Below are 26,256 nucleotides of genomic sequence, written 5' to 3'. Positions count from 1 at the left end.
GCAGCACATAGGTCTGTATGTCAGGTTGGTCAACTGTATTTATTCAGGATTGGCTGTCTGATAGGTATCAGAGAGTTGTGTATGGTGGAGCAGTTTCAAGGAGGCAGAGGGTTACAAGTGGAGTCCCACAGGGCTCAGTACTAGGACCTATATTGTTTAACCTTTATATCAATGACATTGCCAGTGGATTGCAAGGGGATATTCAGATGTTTGCGGATGATGTGAAGCTGGGAAGGATTATTAGTAATAGTGCAGATGTGGTAGCCCTGCAAGAGGATTTGATTAAGCTTAATAGATGGGCAAATGAATGGGGGTATCAGTTTAATGCAGCAAAATGTAAGGTCTTGAGGTTTGGGAAACATCGATGGGATGCTGCATACTCTATGAGGGAATGTGGACTGCAGATTTTGGTGGATAGAAGAAGGAGAGGTGATATGATTGAGACTTTTAAACTGTTGAGAGGTGGTTACAGGGTTGACACTGAGAGTTCTTTCGCTTGGTTGAACAGCGGGAAGGAGTGACGTCAAGAGGCCATCCCTCGAAGTTACGAAAGGAAACTGTGAGCAAGAGGGTAAGGAGTGGTTTCTTTGCATGGAGAGTGGTTGAACCGTGGAATGCATTGCCTGATGGAGTGGTGGGAGCGAGAACGGTCAATGAATTTAAAGAGTGGTATGATAGACTTTGTGTTTCTTATGGGGGGACCTCCCCTCGATGAGTCTTGACCGACTTTATGTTCTTAGGAAGGACTTCCCACGATAAGTGTTTTGACTTCATGGAGGCCTGAATAATAATAATAATAATAATATGATAAATTCATGAAATTCAGTGGCAAAATAAACAGGAGTTTATTGTGCTGCTGAATTTCATGAATTTCTTGCACCATCTTGAACTATCAGTATAGATGGGAAAGAAATTAGTGTGTTCTGCTGCTCTGTGTACATGAAATAACTGAACGTGGACAGGTGATGGAGTGTTAAACTTTCTTAGTTGGGACAGTGAGAAATTGCTGGATGGAATGCAAATATGCCATGGAGAAATGCTGTTGTGTTGGTGCTGTAATGTTGTCATAGCTTGTATAATCTTTTCAACATGCATGCCAAAAGGGCCAGGTAGTCTCACTTGTGATATTGAAGAATATCACTTAAAAACTAAAAATCTATTCTCTGGAAGAGACTTTATTTTTAGGATTTTGTTAAGAGACAGTTATTTCTGTGTGTGTGATAAAGCCAGTTCATTTGTTTCAAGATTAAAAGCTTTGAGTGGGTGAGGTGCAAAGGCACCAGTAGCTATCTGTAGTGATGGATGGGATCAAACCACTGCAGGCTACTCTGCCTTGCAGAACAGTAGACTTGAAACCTATAATCTCAGCTTTGAACATACAAGCATCCCATTCATTAGAGAATAAAGTTCAAAGGAGATTCAGTGCTCACTTATGCTTTTCTCTTAGTTAACTAACATGCAAGGAATGTAAGTTTTCTGTCAAACATGAGAACCAGTAACAACAGAAGCATGACTTCTGTTGTTACTGGAATAATAATTCATCCCATTCTTAACTCAGGATATGGGTGAAGAGTGTGTTTTGGCAGAAGTGTACACAGATGCTCTTTCAGCTGAAAACCCAAACCATTACTAATAGCCCATGGAGAGACACGATCATTTATTTGCTGAAGTTGTCTTTCAATTACCCTCATCTTACAAGAATGACTGTAAATTGTGAATTCATCAACATATAGAGCATTCTTACTGTTGGAGGAAACTGTTCAATAACTGAATTTTGTTTAACATCAAAGAGCATATTTAAGACAGAGGCTTATGGTCACCTTCTACTTGATTATGTGGCCGAGATAGCTTACCTCCCACTCAGACACTTGGAAAACTTGGTTAGAAAGAATGTTTTTATTAAATACAGGAAGGTTTCAATAAATACAGGAGAATACAGAATTTTTTCCCTCTGAGACTTAGGTTCTAGAGGTATTTTAATATGCAATATCTCCAAGCTGTGTCATAGGCTTTTTCCATGTTCTTGAACATGGAAAAAGCCTGTGGACTTTTCTTCCACATATTTCTAAACTGACCAAATGGTCCAACATTGAGCAATGTCTATGAACACCACATTGTGTATGGGAGAGAAAATAACTAACTGCTTTTTAAATACCAGAGAAGTCTGGCATTAATCATTTTATCCAATATCTTACAAAGACAGCTACTCAGAGCAATAGGTCAATAATTAATTAAATTAAGGGAATATTAGATCCCACATCGTTTTAAAACCGAATAAGAAACTCAAAGATTGGAATCGGAGAGTTTCATGCCGAATATAGTATAAAAAACTATAAAGGTATCGGCGAATACTAGCATGAGCTAAATGCAAGTAGTCCTAGAACGTAGTACAAACACGGGCAACTCGTTGCAAAGGTGGGGAAAGTTCTTATCGCTATTCTTGGTATTTTCCATAATGTAAAAACACATTTCCTAGGAAATGTGTGTTATTATTACATTGTGGTAGGGTGGTCACTACCCAGACCGGTTTCAGCCTTTTTTGAGGCTTCATCAGTGAGTAGCTAGACCAATTAATACCAAAGGGTATAGTGAAAAGAACTTATATACTCTGCTATACAAGTTGTCCAAAAGGTGCACCCATTAAGTTACTTAAATATAAATAAAGAGCCAACAGGCTTCATTTCGGCGATATAAACATTAATTAAATTACGGGGATATTAGATCCCACATCGTTTTAAAACCAAATAAGAAACTCAAAGATTGGAATCAGAGAGTTCCACAGAGTTTTTGCATTATGGAAAATACCAAGAATAGCGATCAGAACTTTCCCCACCTTTGCAACGAGTTGCCCGTGTTTGTACTATGTTCTAGGACTACTTGCATTTAGCTCACGCTAGTATTCGCCGATACCTTTATAGATTTTTCTATAAAGGTATCGGCGTATTTTACTATATTCGGCATGAAACTATCTGATTCCAATCTTTGAGTTTCTTATTCAGTTTTAAAACGATGTGGGATCTAATATCCCCTTAATTTAATTAATGTTTATATCGCCGAAATGAAGCCTGTTGACTCTTTATTTTTAAGGTCAGTAATTGTTTGCTTGTATTGGATCCTTTCCTGGTTTTGGGATGGCAGTGATAAATCACTTATGCTAAGAATCTGGAAACTCTTCCTGCATAAGTATTCTGTTGTATAGTCAGAGAGGATATCCATAAAAGATGATGGAAGATGTTTTATCATTCCATAATACAGAAAGATTTTAATAAATTTTAATTAGGCCTACTGCACTGGGATGAGACAGCAAAAGAGCTCTTTTTATTTCCTCAGTAATGTATGGTTGATTGTATTGCTCTAGCTCATTTATATAAAAAATGTTTAGCTGCTGTTTCTTTTGTTGCCCTTTCACTATTAAAAATTCAAGAGGATATTAAGCTATTGCTGAGATTCTAGTGAAATATTTCTCAAATTGTCTGCGGGATCAGCAACACTGCAGTCCATTATATTCCAAAATAGACAGACAGTGTGTTTTATATCTACCTTTCATTTTCTGGATTTCATCCCATACATTTTTATACTGCTTGTTTTACTAACTGATGATGGAAATTAGATCCAGTATTGTTTTTGACTCTGATGTTTTATATAATATGCCTTGACCTGAGCATGTTTAAAAGCTACTGGTTGGGTATCTATGAAATATACTAGTCCCATGTTCGGTCTTTGGCTTTTTTTTTTTTTTTTTAGTTGCTTGTTGGAGCTCTGGGTTCCACCAAGGATTTAGATAGATTGGAAATTGGGATGATGTTTTTGGAATTGCAGCTAATGCTGCTTGGACAACACATACTTCCCTATTTCATTGATAGCTGTTTAACTGACTGTGTCAACATCAAGAATTGCAAGATGATAAAAAGTACTCCATTCAGCCTGGTCCATTTTCCACATGGGCATAGAAATCACGGCTCCTGTGAAGACATAGTGCAAATAACAAGAAACTCATTGCTTCCTTATATGTTCTCAACATCTCACATGAGCAGTGGAAAAATGACAGGGGAGGATTGTAAGAGCTATTGCAGAATAGGAGCATGTAGGCAGATGTCTAGATGACATTTAGCAAAAAAAAAAAAAAAAAAAGAATGAGGAGAATAGAATGAATAATATGGGAAGAAAGGCAAAGAAAGAGAGACAGGATGAAAAGAGCCATTTTCATCCTGTCTGTGAAATAGGCAGAAGGTGCCCTCATGAGGGGGGGATCACTGTAGAAGTTGTTACCAAATACATGTAGGTATGGCTTATCACCATATTATTAAAATATTCTGGGTGAGAGAGATAGTTTTAGAAAGCTCTCACCCAGGGATAATTTTTTAAAACTCTGTTGCATGCATAGTTTATATAACATTGGTAGCCATTGATTAAAATAAATAAATAAATAAAATATTAAAATTGCACATAGAATTAGGTTCTCATTTGAACAAATATATATCTGGCACTGCATGTCAGTGTTTTTGAGGATACCATATTTTTAAGCTACACAGTGGTTTTTCTTTCTCTCTCTCTCTCTCTCTCTCTCTCTCTCTCTCTCACTCTCTCACTCTCTCTCTCTGTGTGTGTGTGTTGACTTTCTCTAAACAAGCAAAAAATAAGCCATTTGATAAAGTGTGGCTAATGTATAAGAAAGATAAATAGTTTGATTTTTTTTTTTTCTCTTTAATGAAGTTATGCTCTTGTCTTATGTTGTTAGGTTCTTTAGTCTCCTGACTTTTAAAATGATATTAGGCTCTTCACTCTTTTGGATGTTTAAAATGATGTTAGGGTCTTTAGTCTTTTAGATGTTTAAAATGATCTGTTTTAGTGAAATAACGTATTAAACAGAGATGTAATCTCGATGCTTATCAGTTGCAGTGTCTTGAATTTTTCAGGATGATATTTTTTTAAAAAAGTTTTCAAATGACAACACATTTCAGGAAAGTTGCCAGCTAAAGGAAGAGTGATTTTGTTAACCACATTACAGGTGGTTTTGTATGTTGAACTGACTGTACTGTCGGGGAGGGGGGGGGGGGGGGGGGGGGGGAAGCAATATTGGATTTTTGATTTTTTTGAGATCTTATATATTCAGCATGGTTTAACATATTTAAGCTTTTGAAAAAGCCTATAAATCTCTACATTTCTAGATAAGACTAGTTTTCATTTTTATTAATGAAAATCACATTCAGAGACAATCAGTTGTAAAAAACTTGCATAACTCAAATGACTAAGGATTGTGTAAAGTGAGACACAATTATAAAATTCAAATCAGTTATCTCTTGATATTTTATTACTCTTTGTAGGAATCCTCAAGCTATTGCTGAAATGCAAGCGCAAGCTTTAGAAAGGTAAGCAGATTTAGACCTTTTATGTTAACTAAATTAGGAAGTGTATTTTTTTCTTGATGAAAAGAAACAAGCATGATATTTGTGAGGTGCTTGGATGCACTTATTTTATTAATACAATTATTTAATAAAATAGTATTATAAACTGAAATTTTGGGGTGTGTTTCAAGCATACTCCTTATATTCCACTTATGTTTTGAATTCCAAATTCACTATAGGAAAGCGAGGATTAGACATTAGTTAGAATTTCTGGTGGTTTCTCTGCATTCTGCAAAAGAGGAGGAGACCTGTGGAGGTCACCCTTTGTTATCTAGCATACCAATTCATATGACCGAAAAAATTAATTTACTTCTTCGAGATCGTATAAAACCAAAATTGGATTTTGATCCTACGAATCGTCAACTCAGAAAATTAAATAAGCTACTTAATGAAACTTCCTCCTTAGATGAAGAAACAATCAAAAAACTTAAGACATACCATGCAAGACCTCCTAGATGTGGGGGGGGGGGGGGGTGGGGGGGGGGGGGGGTGGGGGGGGGGGGGGGTGGGGGGGGGGGGGGGTGGGGGGGGGGGGGGGTGGGGGGGGGGGGGGGTGGGGGGGGGGGGGGGTGGGGGGGGGGGGGGGTGGGGGGGGGGGGGGGTGGGGGGGGGGGGGGGTGGGGGGGGGGGGGGGTGGGGGGGGGGGGGGGTGGGGGGGGGGGGGGGTGGGGGGGGGGGGGGGTGGGGGGGGGGGGGGGTGGGGGGGGGGGGGGGTGGGGGGGGGGGGGGGTGGGGGGGGGGGGGGGTGGGGGGGGGGGGGGGTGGGGGGGGGGGGGGGTGGGGGGGGGGGGGGGTGGGGGGGGGGGGGGGTGGGGGGGGGGGGGGGTGGGGGGGGGGGGGGGTGGGGGGGGGGGGGGGTGGGGGGGGGGGGGGGTGGGGGGGGGGGGGGGTGGGGGGGGGGGGGGGTGGGGGGGGGGGGGGGTGGGGGGGGGGGGGGGTGGGGGGGGGGGGGGGTGAAAACCAATTTGTGCATGAGGTGTCACTTAAAAAAATGCTCTGGAAATGTCAAGTGCAACCACATGAATTTCTCCACTACCTGTGTCCATAGGTGGATAAGGCTCTCTGGATTAACATAAAAAGTGGATTCTCAGGTAGTAATGAAGCTGGTTGTTGATAACCTTTTCTCAAGATAAGAGTAGTGGGTGACAGTTTGATGCCATACCTTCCATTTTATGGGACATGCTTTTTTATAGTCCGCTTCTATGTTTCTAGGTGGATAATATAGGATGACTTATCTAGAGTTCAAATTTTCAGCACAACCATGGAAATCATTTGGACAAGAAAAACCTATGCCTAAAAGCTATGAAAGGATCCCTCTGTTGTCTTTCTGGGGAAAAAAAAAAAAAAAAAAAAAAATATATATATATATATATATATATAAAGGTTGGTCGATTGGTAGAGCCTCTGCTACTAATGCCTTAGTTAAGTAAGTTTGAGCGTGGTTAGTAGTTGGAAGGGAACCAATCGTTCGATGCTGTTGGCACACTCTCCCTCAATGAGTCTTTGGACTCCCTGGAGGTGTCAGATAATAAGAATATATATATATATTAAAAGCAACATGCAGTGAGCTGTTCTTGTGTAGTATAAGCCAATTTGCCTTGGCTATCTATACTAGAGTTAGAGGTGCACCAAAGCCAGGAGGTCACTTATCTTTTGTGATCACACAGTGGTACTATAAAATCTTGTATAGACAGAAATTTGAAATTAAGTTCTTTCTATACTGATTTTACTAAGGAATTTAAATTTAATGTATGGTGCAGCCGGTAGGATTTAATTCACGCATTTAATCAATAACAAATTCTGAATTAAAGTGAGCAAGTTTTGGTATTGAATCAGACAGTTATAAATTTGAAAACTTTTGTGAGTTTTTAAAATTGTTGAGAGTTAAGGAAGGTGAAATCACAAGCATGAATAATCTAATAGTGCAACTATGGATAACGTTGAGTTCTTTCGAACCATAACTCCTCAACTTCTCATTCTGCAATTTTCTGGCCAGGAGAATGATGATGATTTAGCCTTGTTTAGCTTCGTTGAGGAACCAAGGAAGGTTGGAAGATGGACTGACTTCCAACTACTTATCTTACGCAGGAGTAAACTGGTCAGAAGGCCAAGAGCTTCTTGTATTCATCCCCAATACTGAAGAATACTTTAGAATACTCAAAGTTCAAGAAAACCTTGATTTCCCAGTTCTCCAGAGTAAGAAGTCTAGGCCAAATCTCTGGAAACTCCAGAGGTGTGCTCAAGAGAAAAAAAAAGGAGAATGTGGCAGGATACTACAATAAGTTACTGACAACCACCAACAGTCTAAGCGTCTCAGTGAGGATAGCCCTCACCTCGAATGGGCAGTGTTTCACCAGTTTAGGTTAGGGTTAAAGGAAGAATTGAAAGAGGCTGACTACAAAAAGAAAATCACGAATCTTGAGGAATGTTTCCTCGCAGTGAAGGAGAGAGAGAAGGAAGCTTGGAGACATTCGTCCCACTTCTACAAACAGCCAACTTAACGTGACAAAAAAGGCAAATGGATTCCTCTTGCGAAAGTAAAAGTGAAAAGGACTCAAGCACTTGTAAGGGAAGGTCAAATAAGAATCAAAATGAGAGGGAGAAAGAGGAAGATCAGTCAACACTAATCAAGTGACTGACAGTAAAAGGAACATCCCGAAAGAAGTAGGGCCTACAAACATGGAGGAATTGCTTAATATAATTAGACACGAGGTAGAAAGGCTACAACAGCCTATGATGGACCATCTTGATGCTATTATACAGCAGTTGGCAGCTGTATAATAGTTCCTCTGAATTAACTCCACCTCAATGACAGAGGAATTATGAAGTAAAAGACAGAAAGGAGCCTCCCAAATGCTTTAATTGTAATAAATATGGACACTTGGGCTCGCAAATGTTTCAGAAACATGAGACCCACCAACAGAAATAATAGATATGAGTCCAATCTTGTACATACTCCTCATGGTTATTCAAACAAACCATGGAGAAGAGAGGGCAAGAATCGAAATTACTAAAGGAAGTCTAAAATGATCATAAAAGGAAAGGTACAAGGGTCGTCTTGTAACATATTATTAGATACTGGTTCTCAGGCCTCTGTCATAACTGGAGATTATTTTCAAGGAATAAAATCCCGTGCATGGCGAGATATTTCTAAACTGAAAAGACCGATCAGATTATCGAGACTTTCAACATCTGAGATTTATGCGACCAAGAAAGTAAGAGTTAAAATATACTTGATGGAATTTAATTTGTGTGTTTGGCAAGAATTGTTGGTCCTCCCTGGGACATCTCGCCCGAGCATGCAGATTATTCTAGGAACCAACTTTCTGGAGAGGTACAAATTCTCTTACGACTTTTCCAGAAATGAAATGTTCCTAATGGGTAATAAACAGTCAGGAAAAGGGAACCATAATTTTAGAGATAGAATTGAGACATCACGTGAAGGGAGAATGCTGAATGAAAGAAAGGTAGAGCCGACTGAATTGACTGAAAGAGGTAATGAAGAATATCAAAATAATCCGACTGATTCTTCTATTGCTTCAACATCCAAAAAGTTGTTGTCAATCCAAGACCTATCACATATCAAGCATAAGATTAGTAAATGATCAAGACAAAACAGAAGAAGAGTTAAGGGAGGTTAATCTAAAGGTAATAGAAATGAACATCATTGAGAAACCTAAGAGGTACAGAAGTTCCTATACCAAATCAAGATGGAACAGGTACAGAAAACATGAGGTTGAAATTTAGTCCCAGGGGCAGTTTAATTATGCCAACTTCCTCTGTTTTCTTTTTATGCTTAGAAAAGCTATAAGTGGATTGTTAGGTTGGAATTTAGTTATTGCTACACACTTACTAATCGATTGTGCAAGTTTTATGAGTAAGTTTAATGGAGAATTAATTAGGTTCAAAACTTTAAAAGATAGCAAGGAGAATAGGTATAATCTTGAGAGTAGAGCATATAGTTGAAAGTTTATTTTTCATTTGGTTAGAGTATAATAAAATTAGTTTAATCCTTTATCCAAGTGTGAGCAAACAAAGTTTGCGCCTGAAAGTATCTTCAGGACTGGGGTAAGGCAGTACAACACCAGGTCAACTCGTTGCAAAGGTGGAGCAAGCTACCAACACTCCTATCTCACTATCTCCTATAATGCAAAACACATCTCCTTGCGGATATGTCTAATGTTATGCATTAAGGGAAGGGCCACTACCTAGACTAGTTTCGACCTTTATTGAGGTCTCTTCAGTGGGAGCCAGGCCCAAGTGAAGATACCAGGCAGAATACCAGGCCTTACCCCAGTCCTGAAGATACTTTCAGGCACAAACTTTGTTTGCTCACACTTGGATAAAGGATTAAACTAATTTTATTATACTCTAACCAAGTGAAAAATAAACTTTCACCATCTTTCTCTAAATCCAGAGTAATTTATTAAAAAGGGGTGGCACACCTTTTTGCAACTCCTATAGGTAGAGATCACCTGCTAATGCTTCTGCCTGGTATCTTCACTTGGGCCTGGCTCCCACTGAAGAGACCTCAATATTCGCAGCATTATTCGCCAAGACGTGAAAGAGAGCTCCAGTTCGAAGAAGAAAGAACCTGTGCCTACTAGTCCAAAAGAGGATCCAGTTCCCGCATCCCGAAGAGAGAGCTCCATGCTCACTTTCTACAGAAGTACCTCGGCGTTGGTAAGACCTTTTTTCTTTTTATTGGCTCTATTACCCATTCCTTCTGGTATCTCTTCGCTTGTTGTGAGGGACACCGGGCGTTCCCCGACTTCGCTCTCCTTTACCTCCTCCCCCCTTCTACAGCCAGTAGTTAGGTCTTCCCCCAACAATGCCGTTTTTCTTACCCAGAACTAGAACGCTTGTCATCGAAGTCAAGCGGCTCCCAGATGAGCGGACGTTAGTGAAAGCTCTGATTGATACAGTAGGGGCAGAAAACATATACGGTTTCACACCGTGCTCAAAAGAAAGATTCCAAATTGTAGTCAAAAATGACCAAACAAGAAGCAAATTATTAGAGGGTTTCCCCTGTGCAGGACAAACGATCAAACCTTATTTAATAGGGAGTTTACGGAAAACGTTAAGAATAACTAGATTTCCCTTGGAATACCTGGAGAATGAAGACAACGTCAAGAAATTTTTTAGCCAATGGGGCGATATTATTAGTATCAAAGCATTTGAACATGCTGATTACAAAGGCTGGAAAACAGGTGACGTTGAAATACAGATGGATATGAAAAAGGAAGTTCCCAACTTCATTTTAGTGGGCCAAACAAGGGTCATGGTTAACTACCCGGGTGTTAAAAGATTGTGTTTCCGATGTGACTCTGAGGGTCACCTAGGGGCAGAATGCCCAAAACTACAGTGCAGAAATTGCAAATCAACAGAGCACAAAATAGTAAACTGCACAGAAGCTTGTCTCTAAAAAGTTGCTGTGTAAATTTTGATCTCGTCGATGTCTGGAGGAGGAATAACCCATCGAAGGTAGAAACAACGTGGTGCCGCGGCCAGATATCGACGAGACTAGATAGGGTGTACGTGTCCCAAAACTTGGAACAGTATGTTCAAATGACACGTCACACCACAGCACACAACATGTCAACAGACCACAAATTGGTCATTTTAAAAATTACACTCCCAGAGGTTATGGAAACAGCCAGAGGTCCTTGGAGGCTTCCTCCTACCTTTCCCAGTCTTTTTAGCGACCAGCTACAGAAATTCTGTGATGAATGGACAAACATCAACTGGGACTGCGAAAACTGGCTGCACTTTAAGTGGCAGGCTAAGGAACTGTTTCAAAAATGTGGGTGCGAAAGGGTCTACCAACAACGTAAACGGCTGAGGGATCTCTACAGGGAACTCGGCTGGTACCGGTCAAGCGAACGGAGCGGAGTTCCCTGCGGACATCTTATCAGACAGGTAGAAATAGAGCTGCAGCAAGAGCAGCAGAGTAGAGTCGATGACCTCGACTTTTGCACGAGACTCTGTCTCAGAAATTTGGAAACACCCTCCGCCGCATTCTACAATCAACAATGGGTGGCAGCAAACGATGAAAGAACGATTTACCAGATCGAGGAGAAAGGCCAGATTCTAAATTCAACCCATGAAATACTCCATCACTTTCACCAGCAGTATCTCGGCATCTTCGCTGACCAGCAAGGCACGGATGACTTCAGTGAGTGGGACATCAAACATTTTCCCGAGCATCTTAGCGCCCTGAATGACAGGCCGATAACTGCAGCTGAAATAAAAGCCACATGCAAAACAATGAAGACAAAAAAGACCCCAGGGCCAGACGGACTGGGGATAGAATTCTATAAATCTATCTGGGACCTTGTACTGCCAGCACGAGTAAAGATCTTTAACGAATTCCTCACTTCGGGAAACATCCCCGAGGAATTCGCTAAGAGCTATACAATCTTTATCCCCAAAAAAGACCGAGATTGGACCTTGTCAACTAACTGGCGTCCCATCTCCTTAACTAACCTAGACTATAAACTTTTCGCAAAAATTATCTGTACACGCACTAAGGGCGGAACAGAAAACATAATAACAAGTTCACAGGTCTATGGAATCCCAGGTAGATCTATGGAATTTAATCTCTTCCTGCTAAGAGACCTAATCAGACTGGCCAAGGAAAAAAAATACCCCCTGGCTCTTCTCTCCACCGACCTGGAAAAAGCGTTCAACAGCATCAGCCACACGTACCTACAGGACACCCTAAAAAAAGTAGGCATAGGCCCGATACTTCGGCGTACAATTAAACATATGTACGCGGAGGCCTCGACACAACTGTCTATTAATGGGTTTCTGACAGAACCAATTCGTATAAAGAGAGGGGTTAGGCAAGGCTGCCCACTAAGCCTCCTTCTCTTTTCCCTAGCATTAGAACCTCTCATCAAAAGAATAGAGAACACCCCTGCAATTAATGGTATTCCACTGCCCCAAGTCTCCAAACAGTGCAAAATAGTAGCATATGCAGATGATGTAGTGGCCACACTCAGAGACTCTGAGTCTATCTGCATCTATCTTGACATACTGCAAAACTTCAGCATAGTCAGTGGTCTCCGAGTTAATGCACAAAAAACCAAAATCAAAAATTTTGGAAATTTCCATAACACTGGACTTCCCTACAGTTTAGCGCTGCATACGCAGCTGCTAAAAATACTATGAGTTCCCTTTTCTGAGTCGCTAGCTTTACCAGTTAAAAAATTACAGGATATAAGTACGGAAAAGATAAGTCTATTCAAACCAACCTTTTTCTCCTTTTATGGCAGAGCCACAGTGATAAAAACAATCATTACCCCAATGCTAATGCCAATATCACAGGCATCACACTGCTACAAGAAAACCAATTATCCAAAAAACTCATAGATTTCTTCTGGAATGAAAAAAAACATGAGGTTAAAAAACAATACCTGCAACTAAAACATGAAGAAGGGGGGGTACGCTCTGCCTGATCTCAAAAGCTTGCTTTATGCAAATACATTCAAAACCTTACGGAAGGCCTTAAACTCAAACCATATTTCAGGCCTCCTAATTAGATATTTTATAGGACTTTTCCTCCCCCTCTTTGGAACCACGGACTATGTTGGACCCCGTGCAAGGGTTGTGCCCAAGTGGTACTGCACACTAGTAAAATCACTCACAGTACTTAGAGACAAAGGAACAGAAATCCTCACACACAAACCCAAAGCAGTATACTGGGATTTCTTCCAACTGTCCAGGCGTGATACACCAAACCTCGGGACAAACAATGAAATTCTCTTTAAAAACATCAAGAATAGCTGGGGACAGCCTTTTCATCGGGATCTGGCCTGGCGAATAGCTTATGGGCGGCTCCCGGTGAAACAGGTTAAATCTAGGTACGTACCCAGTCCGTGCGATCCCTTTTGTGATGTCTGCCGGGGCATGGAAACGGTGGAGCATTTCTTTTATTTTTGTCCACCAGCCCAACGCGTCTGGCAAAGACTGAGCACAGCACTGGGAATCCCGATGCTATCACTAGAAGAGGTCATACACCTGCAATTCCCGCCACCAGTCAACAAGACCCAAAAATTTGCCATTTTTTTAATTAACGTCTTAAAGTATCACATCTGGAAGGTACGGAAAAAATCCCAGGTACGGGACGCAAATTTAATGTACGCAGGAATAAGGAAAGGTTTCTTTTTTTATCTTCCTAAATTTCTTGCGCAAGAGAGACATCTACTAGGCGACTTTAAATTTGTGAACAAATACTGCAAACCACCGAAAACATGTTTTTTTATACAGGGACGCATCAAGCCCTGTATATTTCTTTAGTATCTCCAAAACTCCAACTAACTCTCCCTAGGAAAAGTAACAACCACTCTGTTCTTCCTCGCCACAAAGCTTTCGCTGGCACGGTTTCCTTTACTCCAAATAAGGGGGGTAGATCTGAGAACCCGGGCTGCGAAGGCTTACTGTGAGGCGGTGCTGCTTCTTGTGAGCGGCATCTCCCGGGCCAGTCTTCTACCCCATTCTAAGTCCCAATGGTACCAGGTCTGTAAGTTCCTTATTTTGTTCCCTTTCAGTTCAACTGACCGGACCTTAAGTCCTTTAATTTTTATGTAATTTAAAAAAAAAAAAAAAAAAAAAATGTTCTAACTGAAAATACTGTTTTCAAAACAGGTCAATGGATCTCCTTCATAGATAACTAGATAACTGACAAAATTATTAAGGATAAATTTATAAGTGAACTTTTGGTCAAAATTTTTATGGTTAAATTTTCTTTTTTTTTTTTTGAACAGATAAATTGAGAATATGTGTCATAGACCAATTAGCCATATAAGGCTAAACAGGTTGACTGAGGCCTCTTTTACCTCCTACTATCCTACTCTATCTTTCATTATTCTCCTCTCTTACTGTTTGTTGACCCTCAGCATGCTTTATTCTCCAAAGGCCTATGATGAGAGACATGAACTCCCATTCGACCTCAATAAAGGTCGAAACTAGTCTTGGTAGTGGCCCTTCCCTTAATGCATAACATTAGACATATCTGCAAGGAGATGTGTTTTGCATTATAGGAGATACTGAGATAGGAGTGTTGGTAGCTTACTCCACCTTTGCAACGAGTTGTCCTGGTGTTGTACCGCCTTACCCCAGTCCTGAAGATACTTTCAGGCGCAAACTTTGTTTGCTCACACTTGGATAAAGGATTAAACTAATTTTATTATATATAGAGCATATAGTGAAAGGAGGTACAACTTAGGACAAAGAGAAAATTTTAATGGGTATAATTTTAACAAGTTGATAGTCAGGACTCTGCCAGAAAATATGCAGGCATGAGGTTTTAAAAACCTCATGCCTGCATATATACACAGATATTTAAAATTAAATTCTTTCTGTACTGATTTTACTTAGGAATTTAATTTTAAATTAAATTTTACAAAAATCACGAGTAAATTACATTAATTTACTCGTGATATTTGTAAATATTTAACTGTTGAATTACTGTACAACAACAAAGAACAAAGAAAGATGTATAATTGAATTGTATTAATAGATTGCTAAAACAAAGAAATATCCCTGACAGGGTTAAGATATGACCTAAGGCTATCTCACGAACGAAGGTCAAGAATGTACGGGATTTCCCACCTTAATGCAGAGACCTAAAAGGGTGCAGGTTAAGATCCATGTAAATACCCAAGGAATTAAAGAGTAGCAAAATCCAAGGTCGATGGAGCAATATAAAAGGGGAGACATCGAGGAAGAAGGGGCGTCACGGTGAGTTCTTTTTTCATTGGAGAAGGTCAGTCGGCATAGCAGGAGTTTGTCAGGGGAAGGTTAGTCGTAGGTAGCCAGAGGACCGTTAAGAGGAGAGGCAATTATCGATAATCATCACTGGTTATGCACGCTTTTGCCCAGTTTTCTGTTCTGGCTCCCGGTTCGAGTATGTCCCATCGATTCTAGGTCAAGAGAACTGTTCCAGCCAACAGACACCCGAAAATGTTAGGTGGGTCGTTTAAGCAGTGAAAGAAGCAAGTTCTGGACTTCCAGCTGCCAAGGTGCATGATATTCGCCACCAGTATAAGTTCCCTGGTCAATGTCGTAAAAAAAAAAAATGAAACCCAGGTGTAAAAGGCAATATCGAAATAAAATAGATGGTAATGATCTCAAGTATCTACTGATGTGGACCAGATGTCTAATTACCAAGTAAGGTCTTCTATGTATGATTAACTAAAGGCAGAGATTGCTGTAACGTATTTGTTTCTTAGTATTACTTCAGGACTGAAGGCAATTAGCTAACTGGTGCAAATTTATCTGCTTAGTTGTGTAAGATAAGATTATTGCAAGACAAGAGTTAAATGTGCATATTGTTACTTATTGTTTTAAACTTGCCTGTTGTATAACACCGTAGATCATTTCTAATATATGATTTAAGTGTAGGTACATTTATTACCATAGTCTGTGTACATAATGAAAAATTGTTGATCTGGGTTTGAATAGTTTAAGATCCAAGCTAATATTGATGAGAAGAATCAGAATTAATTTCTTTTTGTCTAGTGTTAATCTTGATTGTAACTTGATTAGCATGAATAAATTGTTTTGTTTGTCAAATAAATTGCCTGATTCCTATATACCAATACACTGCTCATAAAAGTTGAACTTGTGTGACCAAAGGGGATAGTTAGCCACAATTGAAGAATAGAGTTTTACATTGCTTGATATAATGATGATAGTTAGAAGTATTTCCATGCTTAGCAAAGTGTTTTTTCTTAGGGAAGGATATTTAAATCTTATCTGCGATTTCTGATGGTGCAGTCAATAAAAAAAAAAAAAAATCAGAAATCAATATTGGAAAAATACACTTGCTGTTATAACAAAGGAATTCGGTTCTAGCCGGAGGCAAATTCCTAAGTTATAAATTTCACGTACACATGAATAAACATAGCCCTTGAGAAAGGGGAAGGGTCAAAAGGTTAAGAAAGAGGATTAACTGTAGTATTCTAAATCAAGCAATAGATAAAATAACCTCGGCGTTACGACCAAGAATTTACTACCATGATTTCCTGGGCTTGACTACCTGAGTGGCAGTCAAGACCAGGAAGCTTGACTGCCACTCAGGTAGGAGGCAAGTCCTTTGTATCCATCCCTTTTAAAAACTAATTTTTTGAGTGGTTGCAGGTTTTGGGTGGATTGTGAGATGGTCTTCATTGCAGGGATTATTTCACTTATTTGTTTGGATCCATTGTTTAGGGCAGCAGGAGGCAAAACTTGCAGTAATCAAATCTTGATATGGAGGAGGTGAAATTATGTAGATATCCATTCATCATGATTTTAGTGTCAAAAGACTAAGAATCCCTAGGAGAAGGGCATTGTATAAAATAAGAAAGGTGCACATGGTTATCGGCTAAATTACCAAGTTGAAAAGCTGGCATCTGCTATATATTTGAAAGGAAAACTGATTAAGAAGAGGTTAACAGTGTTTGGAAAATTGTGAGGATTATCTGGTATTATTCTGAGTGAATGAACAATGTCTCAGGCCATTACTAACAGAAAATACTTCATCTCTGATAGCTTTAAAAGTTTAGAATTAGAGGAGGACTAGTTCAAATTGTGACCATTGAAATCACCAAGTAAAATGACTGCACCATTTAAAGATTTTTTTCCATGTTTTTTTTTCTCCAAAACCAGATTCCCAGATTCTGTCCTCCATTTCTTCACACATGCAGTGCAGTCAGGTAATAGTGTAAAATTCTTGCGCAATAAGTTAAAATAATTAACTTATCAAGCTCAATTTTACAAGGTTTTCAGACATTTTTATGATAGAAATCATGTAGTAATTAAATGTTTTATTTTATTGTAAAATGTATTAATTAATTCCCATTGAAAGTTGTATGTAAACCTAAAGAGAGGGGATTAACCTAGATTAGTATGATGAATCAGCAAAAACAAACATTCGCAAAGTCTTGCGAATAATAAATGAGCACCCAAGATAGAGATACTCGAATGGAGGGGGGCCGAAGTGATGTCATCTTGCCGACGGGTAATCCCGGATACTGTGACATTGGAACAAAGGATTTGAAAAGATATTTAAGCGGACTGAGACGAGCGAGAAAAAAACATTTGGCTCTTAGTTTTTTCCTATCTCAGAAGATCCAGTTCCAGGTGTGTGGAGGTGAGGCTGTAATCAGGGGAACACCTGCAAGGATTCCTGGCATGTCCATGCATCCTAACAGGAGCTCTCCTGATTTCAACCTCATGTGACTACCTGCAGACGTAACAGAGACTTCGGCAGATCCTTCCCAGTAACCTGATGAGGAATTGCAGGCCGTGTTGACAGGAAATTACTCTGACTGTATCAGACAGTTTCCATAGCAAGAACCACCATATCGTCCAAATGACAATCATAACCAAGGATTAAGACACAGAGTCGAGCTATTCATGTAAAGTGATGAGGTTAAGTGAATGGTGTATGCAAAATAATCAATTGTATGTTATACCTATTAATTATAGATAGGCTGAGAGAAATATTTTCTCCCTTTGAGTATGAGAATTGTAGTCTCTTACCAATTAAAATAAAATGCTGTGTTTGATTAACAACTTTGCCTGATCATATGCCAATGCACTATCTCTAAAAAAACTTAGAGAACCTGTGTGCCAATTAGATAAAGAACTATCATGATTATCTGCATGACAATAAGTAATTTAATTATGATCTTGCCCGTATTCCTTCCCTAAATTCTCAGACTATATAAAATTCAATTAGAATGGTGTAGTCGTTAAATCAAATAAATTTTTCTGATTGAGAAGTCTGAGAAATTAGGTGACCTGCTTTCGTAGATTGACTGAAGGCTTAAAGCCTGTTTACTTGCAGTAGGAACAGAGGATAAGATTAAGAAGGATTAACTGAGAGAGATTTGTAAAGTATAATAGGGTTATATTAAGAGTAAAGTAAAACTGAGCTAAGTAAGGCATAAAGAACCAGAATAGTAACACATATAAAGTTAACAAGGTGCAATCAAGTATGGAATAAAAATGAATCACAAAATTAATAACAAAAACAAAATTAGTGCAAGGAGAAATAGAAACACAGAGAAAATAAAATATTACAATGGCCTTGTTAAGCATGTTCAATGCCATTATTAATAAATTGGGGAGCCAGCACCTACTCCATTTGAGAGTACCATGTGAAAGCAGTTTCAACAAGCAAGCCCCTACATACCCTTGACTCAACTAGATAGTAACTCATTTAGAGGCTTCCTGATCAGTTGACGAATAAGTCTGCTCTTGTTTACCTTGCAATTTGTGCATCCAAGACATGCAAGTGTGGCATATCAGAATGATTTTCATTCTGATATGCCACATTTTATGTTTTAATAAATTAGATAACTTACTTATTAAGCAATGTTATATATAAAAAAATCAAAAGATCAAAAGTGGTGGTGGTGGGCTGTAGATAGCAGTGATGTAGATGATGATGGTAGTAGAGGTTCAGTGTAGTGATGGAGAGCTGTAGAGTAGATGTCCTCCCTCAATGAGTTTCAGCCTCCTTGGGGGTGTCACAAAATAATAATAATGGCAACAGAGAGCCACAATGCATGAATTTTACAGTGTTCATTTTTTATTGACTGTGCTTATTTCTATCAGCAAATGTCAAGAATTTATTAAAATGCTTCATTAAATTCAAGAATTTATTAAAATGCTTCATTAAATTCAAGAATTTATTAAAATTTGGCCGATGTAAAAGGGCTTTTAGCCCTTTTACATCGGCCAAATTTTACTATGGAAAATTTATAGAACGCTTCTAGTTTTTAAAATTTTGAAATCTCTTAAAATAATTATTTTTTGCTCCTTATTTTACTTTGTTTCAAATTTGTATCGTTTTGTATTAGTAATCTGAAATATGCAGTTTAATGCATAGTTTCTTTTGTGGTGGAACCACAAGTCGACTTTTTGCTGCTGGCAACACTTACCTATAACATGTAGCTTATCTTGACATAACATCTGCCTACTGGACGTGTGATAGAAGTGATTCTCTGAAGTTTTAAACAATACTAGTATGAATGCATAGAGCTTACCATCGTTAAGTGCTACTTGAGTGCAATTACTTTTCACAACTTTCAGTGCTGTAATACTGATTTGTTATTTCTTAAAATTTACCCCCTAATAAAATGAACAAACAAAGAACATTATTTGATTTCTTAAATATAACAGTAAAGTTTTTACATAGTATTTAAGTAAAGTTGATTTCTATTTTCTGTTTTTTTTTTTTTTGTCATTATAATCAGAAAGTAAAACCACTATTTTAAAAAAGTTTAATTATTATTATTATTATTATTATTATATTACTACAAATTTGGGGCTGCAAAAATATTTTACGATACTTGGGGTCGCAACTACTAAAAGGTTAAGAACCACTGCTCTATGGTACTATCAAGTCCGATGACCCCTGGGATTTATTCATGGTCTCTTTTACATGGTCTTATTACTTTTCCTGCTCTCCCAATCCAAACAACTGCTTGGGCCGAGCATCTGAAATAATAAAAAGTGTTAGATATATGAAGAGCCAAAGGCTTCAATTCAGCGACATATGACTTGTTTAAGTTAAGAGATATTACATCCCATATCGTTTCTTAGCACTACCTTAAGGGTCAGTTGCTGCAGTATCCAGGTATTTGCTTGCGCTTGGAATCGCCGAACTTTATATAGTTTTTACAGTATTCGGCTTGAAACTCTTTGAGTTTCTTATTCAGCTAAGAAACGATATGGGATGTAATATCCCTTAACTTAAACAAATAAAAGTGGATTTCGAGCAGAGCTCATTAAGAAAAGGTCCATAGTGCTAGAAGAATGATGAGGATCATCTAGTATTCTGATTGGCAGGTTGTCAAATTTGTTGCCAGTTTGTTAATGGAATGAGGACTTTCATTCTACCCTCTTTTGCAAACTTCTGATCTCTCTACAGGCTCTCTGGTTCTTTAAAATATGTGCCTTTGCAGTCCAAGATATATTCAATGGCTACCAATGTCCTATCGTTAGTCAGTATTTTTGAAAGTGACGGAAAAGGTCATCAACAGCCAGTGATCCCTGATTTAGTGATCCTTGCTCTCTTTGTTTTCTGAAGCATTCTCAAAAATCTACAATATTGTGGCCTCCCACTTCGATTTTCTGATGACTGCTTGTTCATTGCATGTCATGAATGGCTTCTGCTCATTATTTTATAATCTGTGCTGGAGCACTACAGGGCTCTGTACTCCCATTCACACTGTACATCAGTGACCCTTCCCTCCTCTCTCTCTCTCTCTCTCTCTCTGTGTGTGTGTGTGTGTGTGTGTGTGTGTGTGTGTGTGTGTGTGTCTAAATTTGAATCCTATTCATAGTTTTGTTGATGACAGTACTGTCTCCTTTCTTTTTCATTTGAGAAATTTTGTAGTATCCAGATAATTCAGGCTTAAAGATCTTCCATAATCTGTCTTCATAGAGAAATGTACCAATACCTTATGTCCTAATAGAGCAGTAAAAAAGAAAGATTGGATGACTGATGAAATTCTTTCTCTCATGGATCAACGCAGATCATATAAAAATCATAATCCAACAAAATATGAAGAGGTTCGGAAAATTATTAAACACAAGATCAAAAAAGCAAAAGAAATCTGGATGAATGAAAAATGTAAAGAAATAGAAATTCTACAGGAAAAACATGACAATTTTAATCTACACAAAAATATGAAAGAGACCTCAGGTATATGTAAGAAAAAAGAATTCTGTATCCTTCGAAACAAAAAGGGAGAAATTATATCCAAAAAGGATGACAAAATACAAGAATGGGTGAAATATATAGAAGAACTCTTTACTGATAACAGACAGAACCCAGAAAATACTTATGAACATATGGAAGGTCCATGCATTCTAAAATCAGAGGTAGAATGTGCACTAAACTCAGCTAAAAATGGTAAAGCCCTAGGACCAGATAGAATACCAGCAGAAATAGTAAATTTATTAGAAGGTGACAACATTAACATATTAGTAAAGCTATTTATAAGATCTACGATACAGGCATAATCCCTCAAGACTGGTTACAGTCGACCTTCATCATGCTACCTAAAAAAGTAAATGTGAAAACTTGTAATGACTACAGAATGATCAGCCTAATGAGTCACGTTCTCAAAATGTTTCTGAAGATAATTCAAAAAAGAATATACAGAAAATGTGAAGAAGTGATACCTAATTCAGCTTTAGAAACGGCTTGGGAACAAGAGAGGCCCTTTTCTGTTCTCAGATCTTATTTCAAAAATGTATTGACCAAAACAAGGTAATATTCATTTGCTTCATCGACTTCAAGACAGCATTTGACAAAGTCCAACATGCTAAAATGATTGTACTATTAAAAAGAATTGGATTAGATGGTAAAGATATCAGGATCATTGAAAACTTATATTGGAACCAAAAAGCATCTGTTCAAGTTTATGACATTATTACAGACTCCATTAACATCGAATGAGGAGTAAGGCAAGGATGTGTGCTGTCACCTCTTCTTTTTAACATCTACTCAGAAGCCATATTTCAAAAAGTCTTGGAAGGAAGAAAGGAAGGGATTAGTGTAAATGGTGAAATCCTCAGTAACATCCGATATGCCCAATGTTACAGCTCTTCTGGCTGACAATATTCAGGATCTTCAAAATCTTTTGGAACTAATAAATGAAGAGAGTGAAAAAATGAGATTAAAAATAAATATCACCAAAACTAAATTCATGGTCATAAGTAAGAAACCAATTCTTAATTTAGCACTTTCTTTAAATAGGAAACAAATAGAAAGAGTGGCAAAGTTTAAATATCTCGGATGCTGGTTAAATGAAGATTGCAATCCAGAAATGGAAATAAAAGTTAGAATTGAAATGGCAAGAAAAAATTTTCTCTTGATGAAATCAACACTGTGTAACCGCAGTTTAAACTTAGAGCTTAGAGTACGCATGGTTAAATGCTAAGTATGGTTACTGCTGTACGGTGCAGAAACTTGGACCTTGAAGACAACATCAATAAAAAGACTTGAAACCTTTGAGATGTGGTTATACAGACGAATGTTAAAAATCCCATGGACAGCAAAAACGTCCAATCAGGAAGTACTGGAACAAATGGGGAAATCACGTGAACTTTTAGATACCATAAAAAGAAGGAAAACTGCATATCTTGGTCACCTACTTCATAATGAAAAATATAAGATACTTCAACTGATTATAAAAGGGAAGATAAATGGAAGAAGAGGACAGGGAAGATGAAGAAAATCTTGGCTGGCAGATATCAGACAGTGGACTGGTATGAACTCTGAGAGACTGCTCAGAATAGCTGAGAATCGCTCAAAATTTGCCAAGGTGGTCGCCGACTTCCAGTAGGAGATGGCACTCAAAGAAGAAGATCTCTTCACTGTTTTCAGGTGGTTGAAGATAATTTAATAAATTTCAAATGCTATCAAAACACACTCCTGTCTTATCATATAGAAGAAAGATTGTACTTCACTCTCTTTTTTTACTTTTGATAATGTTCCAATTTCCAATTAAGATCATTTACCCTCTAAATGACTATAACATGTAGCTTATCCTGACATAATCACATTATATCAGTAGCTTCCAAAACTCTTTATTTATTTATTAATTTTTCTCAAAACATGACTTCTTTCTTGCTGAACTCCTAACAATTAATAAATCCCATAATCCAGCTGACCTAGGAATCAGTGGCAGCGGTGAAAAATTTTAAGTGCAGGTGCTGCATATACAAAATAAAAAATTTAAAAAAATAAAAATAAAAATTCTTTTTTTTTCCTAATCAGTAACCAATTTATTAATAAATAAATTTACATATTAAAAATATTTCACCCTCACCACGAACAAACACCAATAATAAAAGTTTCATATATCACAGAAATAACACTCTCAAGCATATGATGGTCAGCAATAAAAGGACAAAGACAATGAAAATAGGCAGAATCATTGAAAATGTCAACTGTGTTGTGAATGGAGAACCTGTGGAACAAGTAAAACATTTCAGCTATTTAGGCACGATTTTTACTGAAGATGGTAAATTAAATATAGAAATAGACAACAGAATCAGCAAAGCTGGTATGGTGGGAAGTCAATTGAATAAATTCATATGGAATAAGAGAGAAATTAGTCGCAACACTAAATTTGCTGTATACAAGACAATGTTCAAACCAGTTTTAACTTATGGTTCTGAGAGCTGGGTCAGAAGTAAAACACTTGACCAAAGACTAGAGACTTCAGATATGAGAGTCCTGAGAAAGATTATAGGCGTGAACAGGTGGCATCAATGGCAGTATCATATTAAAAACGAGGATATTAGGAAAGAACTTGACATTGTCAGCATCCAGGAATGCGTTAGCAGAGCTAATCTCAGGTGGTATGGTCACTTAAACAGAATGGGCGAGGAAAGATTAGCAAAACAAGTGTTCTCTGCCAGGTTGGCAGGAAAACGACCGAGAGGAAGACCAAGATATAGGTGGATTGATACGGTATGAAGTGCTTTAGACGATAGAAATATAAGAGCTGATAATATTGGAGTGTTGACAAGTAACAGACTGATTTGGAGGAAAATTGTAGATAGGAAATTAATAATGATGTAATTTTTTTCATGTAGTACTATCATATCCTGTACACCCCTTGAGGGTACATGGCAGGAATTTGATGATGATGATGATGGAGCATATGATACAGAGCCCAAACGAGCAGTGTCGGAATCACTGGTAATGAGAAGTGCAAACAAATATCGGTGAGACCAGCTGCAATTGTCCTAACGTGATAATTCCGACACTGCGTTAGATCACAGTGCAATCTTTAATCGAACAATTCCAATTATTAACTATTCAATTCAATGTCAAAACATAGGCTGTAACCTTTAATGTGTTCTATTGCATTTATATAATGTTGTAAGCATTGTTATTATTTATAAACACAAACAAAATTTAGTTTTTCATTTTTTCCTTCGGGGTGCCGCAGTGTTGCAGCGCTTATGTATGAGCCACCACTGCTAGGGATATTGTTTTTACTTCTTAAAGTATTGTTTTCACTTCTTAGGTAGTTGGGTATGATATACCCAACTACCTAAGAAGTGACCCTCTCTCATAGGCATTCAGTTTCTGCATTTTTCCTCTTTTCATAGGCAATTTCATGGATATTGCTCTACTAAATTGGCCACTACAATTTCTTCACTTTCCTCTTATATAAAAACAAGCATCCACTGGTCGCTATTCATATACAGTTTAACTCCACACATATTTAACTAATATATCACCTTCTATCTGCTTCTTTTCTTTGGGACAGCCTCCTCCATAGTTTTTTTTTTTTCCAATGAATATATCCCCAAGCTTTTCAGGAAACTTGTTAACAGATCATTTTTCTACTTAACCAATCTGCTGTCATTGTTTTATAGATTTTGCAGCCTCTTGTGTATCTGTGGGAGGGGAGGGGTCAATGTTAAAAAATAAAAGACTGCAGCATAATATAACTGTACTTTCATTTAACCAAACTTTTGCTTATCCAACCAGCAAATTGATTTCTTGCTGCAGTTAGATAACCAAGGAATTACTGTATATAAGCAAAATATTTGGGACAGAGTAGTTACTAGAATTTGGAGAGAGATAACTGTTAATAAAAGTAGTGAAGCGTGGCAGGAATATTTTGAACCAGAGCAGATCATAAAGAGTAGATTTAATGTCAGAGAATGGTGCACCTAGAATCCACTTCTTATGATCAGCTCTGCTTCAAAATTTCCCTGCTATGCTTTGCTGCTGTTATCTCTTTCTCTAAATTCTGCTGTCCCAAATAATGTTTTGCTTATATCTAGTAATCCCGCAAGTATCTAGCCACTGCAGGAAATCAATTTGCTTGTTAGATAACTGAGGATCACTTAACTGTGGCACAGTACATCTTACAGAAGAATCATGTTAAATGTAATTTGTATATATGAGGTGGGTAGTAATTGTTGCAGCTACCAGGTATTTTTATAAAAATTAATGGAACTGTTTTAGATATACATGTTGTAATTTTACCATTAGAATGGTTCAGTAGTCAAACAAATTTCATTAAATTCTGTTTCATTAAATTGCTATTTCAGTTGTTTTTCACAAGAAAAAGGATCTAATTATTGTAAAATTATTATTACTATTAATTATAGTAATTATATTATTATTATTATAGTGTAAGATGAGTTTTGAGGGACAGATGAACTGAATGGAATTCATGGATGCATTTCAATGGTCTTAGTGTGAGTCAGCAGGAGCTACCAGTTCATGGAAAAATAAGTGATGAACTGAAGATCTGAGGAATTATGAGGTGAAGTAGAAGAGCTGGAGACTGGGGTAGGAGAGATTAAAGGAATTCTTATGAATGATAAATTAAAGATACCAAGAAATTATATACTTGGTTTAATCCTTTATCCAAGTTTAAGCAAACAAGTTTGCACCTGAACTATTTTCAGGACTCAGGCAGCTCATATATAGAAGCTTATAACTTTATAAGCTTCTATATATGAGCTGCCTGATACGAGTTGCCCCAGTCCTGAAAACAGTTCAGGTGCAAACTTGTTTGCTTACACTTGAACAAAGGATTAAACCAAGTATATAATTTATTGGTATCTTTAATTTATAATATAACCAAGTGGAAAAACTTTTAACATTCTTATGAATGGGTAATGTAAATGAAGACAATGAGAAAACTTTAATGTAGGATACAATTGGTGGGAAAGGGGTCAGAGAGAGACTGTTTGTGAGAAGGATGGTTTACAGAAGCAGTAGTGAATGCTTGTATGTGAGCAAACAACAAAGGAATGAGATAGCCTGTGGTGCAAGGTGAGCATTTGAATCTGGAAAAAATATAGA

The 26,256-nt window shown here is 37.9% G+C and overlaps 1 protein-coding gene across 1 annotated transcript in view; it reads left to right on the top strand.

The window, feature by feature from the left end:
- Kif3C (Kinesin family member 3C) overlaps nt 1-26,256 on the top strand; it is a 685,271-nt gene that overhangs the window by 318,395 nt on the left and 340,620 nt on the right. Inside the window, exon 10 of the mRNA XM_090406914.1 lies at nt 5,325-5,369. Coding sequence (XP_090263040.1) covers nt 5,325-5,369 — 45 coding nt within the window. The remainder of the gene's footprint in view (nt 1-5,324; nt 5,370-26,256) is intronic.

Source organism: Typopeltis vanoorti, chromosome 17 (assembly GCF_054136105.1).
Source record: "Typopeltis vanoorti isolate ZY-2024b chromosome 17, IOZ_Tvanoo_1.0, whole genome shotgun sequence".
Lineage (NCBI taxonomy): Eukaryota > Metazoa > Arthropoda > Arachnida > Uropygi > Thelyphonidae > Typopeltis > Typopeltis vanoorti.
This window is presented reverse-complemented; position numbering and strand designations above follow the sequence as displayed.